Below are 14,823 nucleotides of genomic sequence, written 5' to 3'. Positions count from 1 at the left end.
ACTTGTTTAAAATGTTTTACATTAGTATAGATTTTAGTTTATGTTTAAAATGTTTTACATTGGTATAAATTTTAGTTTATTGATACAAACTTGAAGTTAATTTTGTTATACTGTATATATATATATTTCTATTCTTGTTTGAGGTATTATGTTTATGTAACTCATTTAAAATTGTAATGGATAATTAAAAATAGATTAATAATTAGTATCTATGATAATCATATTTGTAGCCATGTTAGTTAAGTCTTCTAGGTATACATAGATATATTTCAGATAGATAGGTAATCTTCAAACACTTCATAGACCTAGAGAATATGGCATTTAAATAACTTAAAATTCTGTTGACGTGAGACACAATTGCTCCTGGCTGCACCAATTGATCCCGAGAGAATGTTGGGCTTCTAAGACATTTCCATTTGGAAGTTTGTCTTTTGGCACAAAATGGTCTACTGGGCAAAGAACTGCCCTTGCCTTGATGGCTGACAGTACAAATGCAATGCTTTCCTTTCTGGACAAGCGGGACACAAGGAAAGCGACCACTGTACTCTGCCAAGACAGGGTAAGATGGTCTCTCAGAATTCCTGCTTCTGAAAATGGTCTGTCAGATACTCTAGGCCTGTAGCCAATTTAAATGCACCAACAATGCTGAGAAACATTAGGTGACTGTCCAGGCTGCCAGCTGTCTTGGTCTACTCTTGCAAGATTCCCGAAAGTTGCTTGCATCCATCTACCATTTCTCAGGTACCATTATGTTCCTTCTCAGGTCTTTGATGTGGTTAAAAACTAGATGTAATTTCCTCAGTTATGATAAAAGATAAGTTAGATATAAAACCTTAAAATCACAAATATAAGATAGGACATCTTCTTTAATATTGTAACTGTAATTCTTGCTTGATAATTGTTTTGTTATATGTAATTTTACCATGTTAAAGTTAAAACCTTACTTTTTAAAAAAAGAAAAAAGGGGAAATGCTGTGGATATCATTCTATATAAATAAAACACTGATGGCCAGTGACCAGGCAGGAAGTAGGTTGCCAGGCAGGAAGTAGGTGGGACAAGGAGAGAGGAGAATTCTGGGAAGCGGAAGGCTGAGAGAGAGACACTGCACCCACCGCCAGGACAAGCAGCATGTAGAGACTCTGGTAAGCCACCAGCCACGTGGCAAGGTATAGATTTATAAAAATGGGTTAATTTAAGATAAAAGAACAGTTAGCAGGAAGCCTGCCACGGCCATACAGTTTATAAGTGATATAAGCGTCTGAGTGATTATTTTATAAGTGGATTGTGGGACTGCGGGGCTTGGGGAACCTGGAGAGAAGCCCTCCAGCAACACAGATACCCTTAGAGCAGGGAAGCAATGGACTCCGGGGTGATGATGGCTTTGAAAGCCCTCAGATGCAGGAACCTTGTTCCTCAAATAGGTTTCCAGGTGTGGCATCTAGTCCTAGGCTCTGAGGAACAGTGTTTTCTTAGGAAAAGGTGAGGAGGCCACTCTGCCTGCCGCCAGGGGCTGGAATTCCACTTCCAGGTGCCAGCCCGCTCGTCTGTCTGGAAACGCTTGGCCAGCTTTGAAGTCACGTCTCAGTTTCAGCAGCTAAACAGTTTCAGATGTGACAATCTAGTTTTATGGGCTTAATAATTCCGACACATGTGCAGAAGGGGCCCAGCAGTTCCTGTGGTGCCTGGCGGGTCCCCTGCAGGGGCCGAGGGCCATGAGGTCCTGAGTGCCTGAATCCAAAACAAGATGTTTAAGGACAGTGAATCCAAGCCACCACAGGATGGAAATACAGCAAGTGCATGTCGGCTCCTTGTTTCTTCTAAGACCTGCAGGGCATTTTTACTCTGCACATTTTTTTTTAATTGGGTGGAGGGGGGAGTTTGGACCTTTTTCATCAGGGATTTTATGATAACCCAAACCTGAAATTTATAAAAGATGGGTAACTGAGGGAGTAACAGGGTTTCCTAAAACACACACACTCATCCTTCACACCAGTATTTCGCCTTCCTCCACTTTCTGTCCAGTCCAGAAAATAAAAACATTTCCATCATCCTCTTCCTCTTGTTCCTACATAGCTTCCCATTGTTTCTGTCATTTGATAAATAATAGAAGATATTGCATGGACCACTTTCCCAACACCCACTCACCCCGAAATACACTGATCCCTGAAATGCTCCCCTAAAGGGCCCATATTTGCTGCAGGATTTGATCAGCCATGTGGGGAGCTGACAATCTACTGTCCACACTCACCAAGGAGGTGCAGGCCATGGCCAGTTCACAGAGAATTCTAGACAGGTGGGAGACGGCGAATGAGTCGCTGGATGAGTGCATTGCAGAGATACACCCAGGCCACTTGTGGAGAAACTCTTGCTACATGAGATGCTGCCAGGGAGGTCAGTAGCCTCCTTTCAACGTCTGGCTGCCAAGACTCTCTACCCCTCACTCAGAGAGAAGGATTTCGGTGACTTGTGTCATCCACATTAACCCACCCAAGTGGGGAGCACAGTACGACTAGCCCCATACCTCAGCAAAGAAAGGAGACTCCACATCCCCCCACAGGATTCCATCTCAAACCAAGGCACCCACAGAAACAGGGCCCACCTTGAAACAAAGTTCAGGACACACATGAAATCTACATAGGCATGTGTATATGAAACCTGTATATATTTATGTCTGTATCCACTGTGCATGCAAACACAACACACACACACACACACACACACACACACACACACACACACACACACACACACACATTTGCCCAGAGAATTAAGTAACATAAACCATGCTGACTACTTGTTTTCGCTCTTAGCACATTGAAACTGCTTTGGGTTTAACCCTTGGTGCTCCAGTTCAGTGCTCCTGGTCTACACACTGGTGTTTTTCATCAGTTATGCCAGATACCACAGTTGTCTTTCAAAGAAAATACTGATCAAGCATGGCCAACCTTCTCTGATGGTGACCACTCATAGGCCACAGAGGTTGCAAAATAACAGAATGGAACCCAAACTCAGGTCTCCCAGATCCCTCCGCCTCTGCTTAGATGAAGTGGACTCTACTCATTTTTAATGCAGACCCCACACAATTCCCTCTATCTAGACTCCTACTCAGGAAACCCACCGGACATCTTGGTTTCCTTTCACTCCTATTAAAGCTTTACATTTCCCATTTCAAAGGCAGATTAATTCCAAAGCTGGAAGAGAGCTTGACTGCACCCTAAGTTACTGTTTTTCTTTTACTCTAGAAGGGACTGTGTGATGTGGTGTTCTTACCAGAGATAAGCAGGCTAAAAACCGGCGCCAGGCCCCTGGGGAGCTCACAACTCAGAAAAAGCAATAAATGGTGTTCATTTTTGTTAAGTGCTCTCCACAGAGCTGTGTGGAAACAGACCCTCACTGGCTCTGCTGCCTGGCGGGGCTGTGGAGATCAAAGGGGGGCCTCACAGCTACCCTATCTGGCAGCAGCTGCTTGAAGGTCTTAAAGGGACAAAGGCCAAACCTAGATCCTCCAAACCCACCCTAAGGAAATTTAGTGGGTCCTATGACAAACTTGTGCTGTAGCCTCTTAATAAATAATCTGTTTCAGAAGTTGGCACCAGCTCCAGGCAGCTGAAGGCTGCGTAGCTGCAGCGAGAGCTGAAAGGAAGCCCAGGTTCATCCAGACACGGAAGAGTGGAAAGCCTGCACACGGCAGGGTCTCCTGGCATATGAATGAGGTCCAAGGGACTGGCCAAGGATATTCTGGCTTCCAAGTCTGGAGGTGGCCAGTGAGAGATGAGAGCTCTGGCTTGGTGACTCCAGCCAGCAAGGCTCTGGTCCCCTGCACCATGGGCAGAGAAATGGTACCCACTGTTCTCCTAACTGCTTCCCGAGGAGCCCCAACACACCAACACGTTCTTCCTGTTCTGTGCCAACCTCTGTCCTGTACTCTGTGCATCACAGACAAAAGGAGCCCTGAGACCAAGTCCGAAGATCCTTCTGGGCAGCTTATTCTCCCCACAGAGGAGCTGATACCCTCTCAGTCAGGATATGGATACGCAGAGCCAAGCCAGTGGCCAGCTCCAGCTGCCTTGCCATGCATGCCTGGAAGAGATGGGGTCCCTGGGTCACCATTTCAGTGGTCTTCCCACAGAGGTTATGTATGACACGTTTATCCCCTAAGGTCATTAGATACCATTGGTTCCTCATCCCAATCATGCCCAGCCACTAACTCCACCAGCTACTGCTCAAAACACAGCCAGGGGACCGAGGATAAAGTGCCAATTGGCTGTTTTCTCAGAGTCAACACCAGCTGTGTTTTCAAGAAAACCCAAATCATTTGAAACAAGTCTGAAGTAAGATAGGGCCATGCCACGTCCCTGCTCCACAGCCATGGAGTGGGTCTCAGAAGCCCCATGGGTCCAGCGGGGATGGGGGTCATTGCTCCCCTAGGGCTTCCTGTACCCTGCAAGCTGTAATGCCTGCCACAGACAGTAAGTAGCCTCCTAGAGCCTCAGAAAGGTTGGTACACACGTCTTTATTTACTGTAGCTCCTAGGAGGTAGGTGTAGTTAGTTCTCTGTATATACTTCCTCCTGGAATTTGCACTGTTTACTCCCACCTTGGGGGCCTTTGCACTGGCAGGGCCCCTGTGATGTCTGGACAGCCACCCTTTGTCAAGGCCATCATCTCTCCTCTGATGTCCACACCAGGGCAGTCCCCTAACCTTCTCCTGCACCCTCCGAACCATCCAGGAGTCCTTGTTCGGCTCCTCCGTCAGCCTAGGAATAGCTGAGTTATTGAGCATGGAGGCAACCTTGGAACAGAACAGCAGCTCTGGGTGGGAGTCAGGAGTCAGGAGTCTCACACAGGTTAGGGTCCAGGCTCCAGAACTCAATACAACATGACTCAGTGAACTGCCAGACTCTGCTGCACCTTAGCTGCCTCCTTTCAAAAGAGGTCTTGGGGCAGGAATTGGGTGGCCATAAGTAATTCCACAGGATAAGCTCAAGCATGTGGGGTCTGTATCCAGCCGAGTCCCCTCCTCCCTCCTTATTCCTAAGACCTCCTTCCTTTGGCCTTTCATCTTCTCTTCAGATGCACCCTGATAGGGCTTTTCTCATCCTGCTTGGAATACCTTATGCTTTTACCTCAAATACTTTCTTACCATATTCCTTACCTCCACACAGATTGGGCTGCTAGATGGCGGCCACTGCGGCTAGTATTCTGTTGATGAGGTGTTCTAGTACCTTCCTTCCAGGCCTCGTGGTGAGCCATGTCTTCCCCTATGGCCTGGCCCCACTGTTTTAGACCCTGCAGTCCACTAGAGAGCTCCCCTCGGGTTCACCAAACCTTTCCACCGCTTACTGTACCAGTGATCCTTGTGGCCTTCTGGGACAACTCTGAAGCATGCAGAGCAACACACACACACACACACACACACACACACACACACACACACACACACTTTCCAAGGACAGTGTGGTTCCCTCTCCCCCACCAGTCTTTCTCAAAATACAGATTAGAAGTGGCTCTCCGCAGCCCCAGGAACATAGGCTCCAGGACTCCCAGCAAAGCTGAGGCTGGCCTAGAGTTGACAGAAGCAGAAGGCAGCACCAGCCTAGCCTAGGCTTTCCCCTGTAGGAGTCTGATGGCTACCCTTGCCAGGCAAGGGGCTGATGCCAACCAGAGGGAGCAGCCAGCTGGAGCCCCGGGGACACCTACACAGGGAATAAGGACAGGCCAAGTCCAGGGATACCCTACTCATCTAGGAGACCCATGGGCTTGACATCCTGAACTGGGTGAGTTATATAGGGCCAGAGCCAGGGTTGCATGGAGCACAGAGACCCAGTTCCAGTGTAGTTAAGGAGCCCTCAGCTGCGGGAAAGGAGGAGTAAGTGAGCAGGATATGAGACCAACAGTTTTGGGTGAGCAGCCAGGACTTCCCTATCAAGAGCATTAACAGGCCAGGAAGGCTAACAAAACCTGTGAGGGCCCACTGAACGGGGTGAGTAGAAGGGAGTGGGGGGGGTCTGACTGGGCCACCTGTACTCTGTCTCTCCAGGAGAACACTGGAGGGCTTTGTGCCAGGTCCCTGGGGCAGGAAGGGACGGGTACCTATTTTGCCAGGTTGGCTGTTTCTTGCGGTTTCCGAGCAGGTTCTTCCTCAGAGCCAGAATGAGGTCAGGCTTTCACTTCAAGGAGATACAAATAACTCATTTCCCTTCAGTGTACGCACCAACTCTGGACCTCCACATCACAGGTATAAAAGATGCTAGGAGGGCCCTGCCGGCTCCCTCCCCCAACAAGAGCTAGCAGCACCTACAATTCTGGGGACAAACAGCAGGAAGGGCTGTGCTTCCCAGCACACAGAACATCCTTCACAGAGCTCTAGACACCGATCCATCAGGATGCCCGATGGTATGTTAAAATAACCTCTGTTTGAATTTCTGTATTAAAATATTACATGCTCTTTAGCTTCTCTGATTTCAGGGCTCAGAGCTAGCTACGGCTAACTGAGAAGATTCTGCAGAACAAAAGTAAAACAAATCCTTCCTTCTGGCTGCAGGGCTTCCTTGCCGTCAGTACATTCCAGCTGTGCGTGGCAAACAGGATCGAACAGACCCAATTTGTTCAATGTTGGCATGAAGGGCTGCCAGCCGGATGCTGCCAAATCTCCCATCAATGTGAAAGCTGATTACAGCGCACACCAGCCCAGCAGGAGGTGCATCCTGCTGTGAGGCAGGCTGGGGGCCAGTGAGGGCTTTTGATCGCTAACAGGCTTATCTGTAAGATCCTCCCTCTGACCCATGCTGGATGTTCACAGTGGGCAGAGGGCATTTGTGTTTTGACAGCCCAAGGATAACCAAGCAAAGAACTGGGAAGGGGGCGGGGCTGTGTGGATAACCTTCCCATATGCCACCTCAAGTGTGAGAAGCCTACCTTAAGGCACAGGCTCCAATGACCCTGCAGCCACCCCAGAGCCCTGTGTTTCTCCCGAAGCTATGGCCACCTGGGCCCCACCAGGCTCTGCCTGTCAGCATGTCTACCCACTACTTGACAGATCAAGCACATGAACAGCGTCCCAGTGGGCACAGACAATTCTGTGCAGCATGAAGGCATATCCTATCCTCTCATACCAGGGGCATTTCAGTTTCTCACATGACCCAGGTCAGATTTTGGGGACCTGTCCCACATGCTTGCTCTCTGCTCCCTTCTAGGGATCCTTCTGCCAGTGGGTAGAGTTAACCACGAGACTCACAAGACACAACTGGTTTTCTCAGAAGTGCTTGGGTGGGGTGATAGTGGGAGCTTGGGTTCAGACCCTCCCTCTGGTAAGAAGAAAAGCCCACCAGGAGGCTGTAAAGGAGAGGGACACAGCAGGGACACACTCACCGGACCCTTGCAGGCACAAGTGCACTGACCTGCTGCCCTGTTTGTCAGGGTCTCGGGTCTTACCTGGTCACTGTTTCAGAGCAGAGCTCCTGTGTAGATGAGCTGAATGGCATGAGGGCATGTACCATTCAGTGTTGTCCACATTAAGAGCAGCCCATAAGAGGACCCATAACAGCTCAGTGAACAGATAAGATCTCCATCTAATGCCAAACTCACTCCCAGTAGTATAGTGTATATCCAGGGGTTATATACACAAGCTTTCCCCATGAACACCTCTTTCCCGTGACCCACAGAGCCACACAGATCAATAGGACCTCTCTACCCACCAGTCAGGAACAGCAGTCTTCATGAGCTGCTGTGGGTCAGCTTCCCCATAATCCCCTGGGGTGGCACAAGCCTGTCCTCATAGCCCAGAGACTCTCTGACATAGGCAACATTCGGGGACCTCCTCTCACCTGTAGGAAGGACAGGTCTATGTCCACAGGTTTCAGCTTTCCTAAGCACAAGGCTTTCTAGTCACATATGGGAGGCCCTACTGTGGGTTAGACTCCCTGGGCCTAGCCAGGATGAAGCACAGGGAATAGCCTCTGCCAAACTCCTACATCCCATAATAGACCCTCACATCTGTCCCTCATCTCTCCTGATACGACTATGAGAAGTATGTGGACTCAAGGCCACAGCAAACAAGCTCCAGAGACATTGGACTAGGCCACAAGATAGGGCCACATGGCTAAGCCACAGCATTGTGGATAAGGCTAGTTTCCTACCTCTTGACCAACCACAGGGAGGAGAAGAGTCATGTTTCAGTTGGCCATGGCATGGGGCTCCTGATGTTAGCTCTGACCAGGATTTCAACAACCTCTGTGCAGATGACCTGTGGGCACCCCTTGACCTCACTACTGAGGCTCGGGACTGAAACATGGCCCTGTCCTCCACTTCTTACTTACCAAGAAACAGAGACCACAAACCCCTGCCTCCAGACTACAGAGCAAGCGAAAAGGGATACAGAGCAAGTAGGGCTGTCCCCAATGCTGGGGAGGGCCTGGGTCTGGATATGTTGCCTGTATTATCCAGCTCTTGACAAGCTATAGCCCTTGGGAAGTTGTCCAGCCTGTTCCTCCACATGAAGCTGGACTACAATCCCAGGACAGACTGCTCATGAGGCCTGGCCATTCCCCTGTGTATGACTGGAGCTATGGTTCCTAGCCATGCCACTCCTGCTGTCTTGCCCCAAGCTCACCTCGGACCCCTCACTCCTCACCAGGGCTCCAGGTTGAACAGGACTTCTGGTCAACAGTGGTAATCACAGGTTGACTCTCATTGACTGTCTCAAAAGACACGGTGGATGGCTCCTGAGGAATCATTACCAAGGTTGACCTCTGGCCTCCACACACACACACACACACACACACACACACACCACACACACGTAAATCACAAAACTTTCATGGATAAATTCTTTAGCCACAAGTAAAACTAGGAAGTAACATGAGTTCTGGAGAGGTGGCAGCATTTGCCAAATGGCCAGTCTGCCGGCAAGGGCAGGGTAAAGCCACTTCTCCACTTTTATTAATACTTCTAGGAAGCCAACATTTTAGCTCCTTCAGCAGCAAAACTAGCAGCTGTGATCTGAAGCTGCTCTAGAAGCCTAGACATGAGAAGCTACCCAGGTATAAGCCTCAGTCCCAGCTATCTATGAAACACCCCAAGTCCAGGTGGCAGCCTGGGCAAAACGTCCCACATCTTGGAGCCTTGGCCGAGGCACTTAACATGGTGCTCTTCAGATGCAGAGGTGGGCACATCCACATCTGCACATATCTACTCCCTCTGTGCCCAGCAGGGGGCACTTCCTGCTCTTCCTGGGATCCTCTCAAAGAACTTGAATCCCAGGGAACCATGCCTCCAATGACCAGTGCACACAGAGAGGCTGTGCCAGCCAACCGTATTCCCTGTTGTAGACATCAGGAATCTGCCCCTCCAGCCTCTGTGGCCACAACCCTAACTGTGGCCTCATATGGTCGGTGTCCCAAGGCTCCTGTCATAAGACAGCAGAGTGCTAGCCAATGAGCAAAAGCAGAGCCCAAGTACACACGGTCTCTCAGTGGCAGAGGACATCGCAGCAGCCCCGGGGCCTCCCACAAGTACCAGACTGGGTCAGACATTGACTGCATGGCATCTGGCTAGTTCCAGAGGCCTTAACCCCTGAGATGACACCAATATAGGGATAGCCCAGTGGCCTGTGCCTCCATTCCCTTCTCTAATTAGCACCATCCATATCGTGGGAAGTAAACTTCAGCCATGTGCCTGAAAACATTACCAGCTCTTTCAGGTTGGGTCCTCAGGCCAGTTTTGTCTCCTCTCTCCTAGAGGAATCTCCTGCAAATCAGCCAGGTGGTTCCTGAGGCCTCTGCTAGCTCACTTAATCCCCTTGGGTAAGAACCACTCAGTTTATCACAGATTATGTGGGGGTCAGTGAGACACCTGCAGTTTCAGAAGCAGAGAAGGGACAGTGATTCAATGCTACCTGACTACTTGATCTTGGGGATCCTCAGTGCTCCTTGAGGTTGCTGGTCCCCCAGGCTTGTCCTTGATGTCCCTGCATCACAGTGAGCCACGGGGCCACTATGTACTTCTGTGCCAACTTCCCAAGAGTCAGACTTGGGTCCCAAAAGCCAGACACGGAGCTCACAGAGAGAACGAGGAACAACGATGACGTACCGTGATGGATTTGACACCCAGGCTACCCCTCTTCTACCCCATGCCTTCAGGGCCTCCCTTCCAGCTGTTCTGAGGGCAGTCCCGGGGAAATACTGTTCTTCTTGGGGGCTCCAAGGCTCAGCAGTGAGGAGAAGCATGATGTCCCCATCACCTCCCTGGAGCTCCATATCTCCCCTGCAGACATCTTATGGCCCATGTGCCATGTTTCTGGGTCGACCAGGGATAGGGAGGTTTTTAGGCTGTGACAAAAACATGAGGAGTTTCTCAAAGGCTAACATCTCCCCTTCCCTAACAGAAGCATGTAATTTTTCAGGTGAGGTGGCTCCTGGCCCAGGTCAGGGGACTGCCTGACTACCTCTGCCGCAGCAGAGCTAAGAGGCTGAGGCTCTTCAGCCAGCTCCGGAGAATTCTAGCCACTCGGAAGGAACCAAAGCATGGCTGGGCAAGCTTTCCAGTTCTGAGGAACCTGCAGACAAGGTGATAATGCGGGAGGGCGTTGGTTTGTTTTTGTTTTGCTGGAAGCCAAGGTCTGCACAGTGAATTCAGCCCCCGAAGAAACCATAGGATCCCACACTGGTCACTCCCATATCTTCTAAGGTTGTCTCCTTCTGAAAGGTATGACATGTCAGCACACAGAGAGCAGCCAAGTAGATATGGGTGGCGCTAGTGAGTGGCACTGTGAAGTTCAAGTTTGTCCAAGACAGTCGCACACAGCCCTCAACAGGCCATGCACCCATGCCCTCCCCTCTGGCAAATGTAGACAGCTGTGGAATGTCCACAGACAGCTGTGGACATGGTTCTAGGTGGCCCTCCTCAACTTACGGACTCAGATCCCTCAGAGTCCAAACTCCACCACTAGAGTGAGCCAGAATGCTCCTTCCTCAGGCTAAATGGAAATCTGTGTTTAATTCACAACAGAAAACAGTGACTCTCATCTTCTGAGCAATTTCCTGCCAGTTTCAGGGGGAGCCGGAGAAATTAAAGATAGTCTGGTGGAACAAGTACACACATAAGGAAATTATCTGGTGTGGAGCCCCATGGATGACCACTCAGCCGCTTTGAGAAAAGCCACCACCAGCTGCCACCTGAACTACAGCCCCGGCCGGTAGTACTCTCTCAAAGCCTGTGACCACAGTAGTTCCGATGTCACATACTTCTTTCTTAACCATGACTTGGCTGTCGTTAACTAACCCATGCCCCTCTCTTTAGACCCCACCCCACAGGCAAGGGGCCACACAGGTGCTGCCACACAACAGAGCTTCTGGAAATAGCAAGGATGGCCACTCGAGGCAGGAAGTGGCATCCAGGACACTTAGATGCACACAGATGCACAGACCTATACAGCTTAGTAACATGGTCAAAAGCAAAAGAGCAGATGAGAACCCAGAAGATGTCACAAGCCACTGGGAATTGAGGGTACGGAATGTTGTGCAGTATGATCAGGGCTGGCCTCTTCAGGGCACAGCTCCTGGGACATTAAGTTGGGCAGAACTCTGGACACTGTGAAAAGGATTTGAGAAAGGACACACCCAGCTCTGACTGTCCCTACTGAGCTTTCCAGACAGAAGATACAGTATGAGGATAGAGTCCCTCCCAGACCTGGGCAAGAGCTGCCAGGCACAAGGACAGCAAAGTGGCTTCAAGAATTCCTGAGCCTAGTGATGCCTAGGCTAGGATCTCAATTCAAGGTGCTACCTGGCCAGGAGCCACAGCTAGAAAAGGACAACCCAGAACATACAGTGTTGCTGAGCACAGCTACTTAAGCTCAGTCAGTCCCACAGACTGCTCTTTCCACCTTAGAAAGGCCTTATCATGAAAGAAGGACAAAGCTAAGAGGAAACAATGCAAGGCAGAACCCACCCAACAACAACAGCAAGATCCGAAGTGTGGTATTCATGGTCCTAAGATCACAGCTTCACTTTAGTAATTCCAGAACTACACAGGAAGCACCTGCACTCTCCAGAAGAGATGCTCTGGCCCTCCAACTCTCCTGACACACACTTCTTTGTCGGCTAAATTGTGCCCCATTCTGAACACTATTGCTCTCAAGTGGGGATTCCAAGGGTCGAGCCCAGACTTGCTGCTAGGGAGAAAGCCCCCAGGCTTGACAGCTAAGGAGTATGGCCAGCCTAAATGCTTTCCCATGACATGAACAAGAGTCCCAGGGTCCCAGAACCAGCTCCAGTTTTACATCTCTGGCTAACCATACATCTGAGAACCAAGCAGTTCAGAGGCATCAGCTGGCCACCAAGAATTCCTCAGCAAATATAAGTGGCAGCAAGATGGATTTGGGCAGCACCTTGGCTGCCTGGCCTGGTCTCCTCTCTCAGAAATGGACAGCACATGCCCATTTGAATCTCCACAATGTACCCACAATGCCTCAGCACACCCACGTTTACAGCGACGACAGATCCTCCCAGGAAGCACAAATACAAACTCTGGTACATATTAATTTGAGCCTATGCAGGCCCAAGGCTCAGGTCAAGGCCACACAAAGTATTCACAAGCACCCAGAAGTTTGTATGCACCAGCCAGAAGGTCCTTCCAGGAAGAACACTGACTTCACAGAGCTCAGGGCCAGTGAGGAGCCTGTAGAGCGGAGCCAGCAATGGAGAGCAAGTTGTAGGTCAGCAAGCGTAATGTAGTTGTCCTCTCATAACCCGCTCTCCCTAACATCAATAACCTAAGGTTCACTTCCTCTTGCTAGCCCCACTACACCTCACCCCAGGGGCCCTGGCCCTGGGCAGTTCTCTGCCCCTACACATGGCACTTTGATAATCTACTGTCAGAACACTTGTGGTTTGGGGAGCCCAGTTTTCCCACTGCCCATCTGACCTGTGACCCTCTCTGCAGGCCTGTGGTCCTTCTCTCTAAAAGATGTGAGGCAAGGGTAACATCTTGACAACTTCACTGTGCAAGCAACCGGCCCTATAGCATCCATAGGGAGGTCCCCCAACTCCTTAAGCCTGGAATACTCCTCAGGCCTGGGATACTGATATCATGGCCCCGGTTGATCCCCATCTCTGCCGCATAGTCCCTTCACAGCTCTTCCTGCCTGAGAGGTGAGCCATCAGTCCACCCCTAATTTAGGGCTTGGGGATTCCAGTTCCTCCACACAAGCCCCCTCTGGAATACTATGCCAGATGCTGGGAAGGGATGGGCTATCCTGGCCAGTCATCTGAGCCATGCCTTCTGCATCTCCCAGTGATAAAGAGGCACAACTCGGGGCATATTCCCCAGTTCTGCGAGGCTCGCGGTTGTGCGACCCCGCCCACTATCCAGTCGCTTACCTGCTTGTCCCGTGCGCGATGTTCCACGCCACCGCCTGCCCGCCGGTCGGTCTCTTCCGCGCCTTTGCGGCCGCTCGCATACGCAGACACCACGAAGCTGTCCCCTGCGGCCCGCCCACAGACGCGTGGGAAACACGGTACCCACGGAGAAGGAAGAAGACCGTGAGCCCCGCGGGGTACGCTTCTGCCAAGTCCGCCTCGAGGCGCCCACCCGGTCCCCAGAGCCCCGGGGCCACGCGCTCCGGAAGACCCATGGAGTGTCCCACCCGAGGGCGCGAGGCAAGGCGCGCCCCACGCTCCGGAGCTCTGCGCATCCGGCTCGGGGGCCGCCTCGCGCCCTGGCCGCGCTGGGACTCACCTTCGGGGCTCTCTCTCCGCTTGCAAGCTGCTGCGGCTTTGGCGCGGCGGGAGGACACGGGGAAGAGGAAAGGGACAGTGAGTGGCGGAGCTCACCTCCTCCCCCCCCCAACTCCCGTCCCCCTCCCCCGCTTCCCTCCTCCCACCCCCGGCCCGCACCTCACCGTGCTTGGACTGAAATTTTCCCATGTCGCCGCCGGGCCTGGACCTCCCGCCGCGCTCTCAGGTGCACGTCCGAGGTTCAGAGCCCGGGGCGGGTGGATAGCGCGCCGAGAGCGGCTGGTGAAGCCTGGATCCCGGACGGGGCCGTCGGACGAGGCTTGGCCCGGCAGCGGGAGACAGCGGCGCGGGCAGCAGCCGGGATCCCTCTGAGAGCGCGCGCCCGCGACAGGGCTTTAACAGCAGTTCTCGCAGCGCCCCCCGCGGCCGCGGCCCATAGCGCACTGGACCCCTTTGCACTGGGACTTTATTTACTAGGTGGTCGGGAACCAAAGCGACTGCGTCCTGCCGTCCTGCCGTGCTCCACACAGCCACGGAGACTGACACAGGGCACCTATGAGTATACACAGGGCCTACAGTGGACTCCGGGTTTCTGGCCCTGTGAGGTGTCTTGTGGGAGACAACTTCCACCCCTCCCAAACATTGGTCTTGGGATCCCAAATTAAAGAGGTCGGTGAGTGTTAGAGTCCTCCTTTGGAAGGGAGAACCCTGGGGTCACCTAGGTCTTAGAGACTCTTCTTGATTACTTTGGCTGGGAGAGGGGATAGGCACAAGCTCGTGGGGGTCAGGGGGCGGAGACAGAAGGTACCTGGAAGAGAGGGAGAGCAGGTAGGACCAAACTGTCCTGGCCTGCTGGGATAGACCCTTCTCCCTTCCTTCCAGAACGTCTGCCTAGCTCTGGCCTCTTTGAGTCCCACACTGATGAAGGACCAGCACTGCCCATCAGCTTGGACAGGCTCTGCACCCTTCTCTTTGACTTTGGTCCTTGCTGGTCGTCGTCGGTCCATCTGGCTCTAACCAGCCCCTCCCTCCTGGCCAGCCTCTGAAACCCATCTCTGTATCCCCTCTTGCAGTTTCTGCCTTGGAG

General features: G+C 51.6%; 1 protein-coding gene across 1 annotated transcript in view; it reads right to left on the bottom strand.

Moving 5' to 3' along the window:
- Window positions 1-14,125, bottom strand: part of Nkd2 (NKD inhibitor of WNT signaling pathway 2) — a 28,560-nt gene extending 14,435 nt beyond the window's left edge. Inside the window, exons 1-3 of the mRNA XM_028873657.2 lie at window positions 13,901-14,125; window positions 13,738-13,773; window positions 13,380-13,483 (exon numbers count right to left, since the gene is read on the bottom strand). Of these exons, the coding sequence (XP_028729490.1) occupies window positions 13,380-13,483; window positions 13,738-13,773; window positions 13,901-13,925 (165 nt within the window). The 5' untranslated portion in view covers window positions 13,926-14,125. The remainder of the gene's footprint in view (window positions 1-13,379; window positions 13,484-13,737; window positions 13,774-13,900) is intronic.
- Window positions 14,126-14,823: the final 698 nt, after the last annotated feature.

Source organism: Peromyscus leucopus, chromosome 19 (assembly GCF_004664715.2).
Source record: "Peromyscus leucopus breed LL Stock chromosome 19, UCI_PerLeu_2.1, whole genome shotgun sequence".
NCBI lineage: Eukaryota > Metazoa > Chordata > Mammalia > Rodentia > Cricetidae > Peromyscus > Peromyscus leucopus.
Note: the sequence above shows the minus strand (reverse complement) of the source record. Positions and strands in the feature narration are given on the sequence as shown.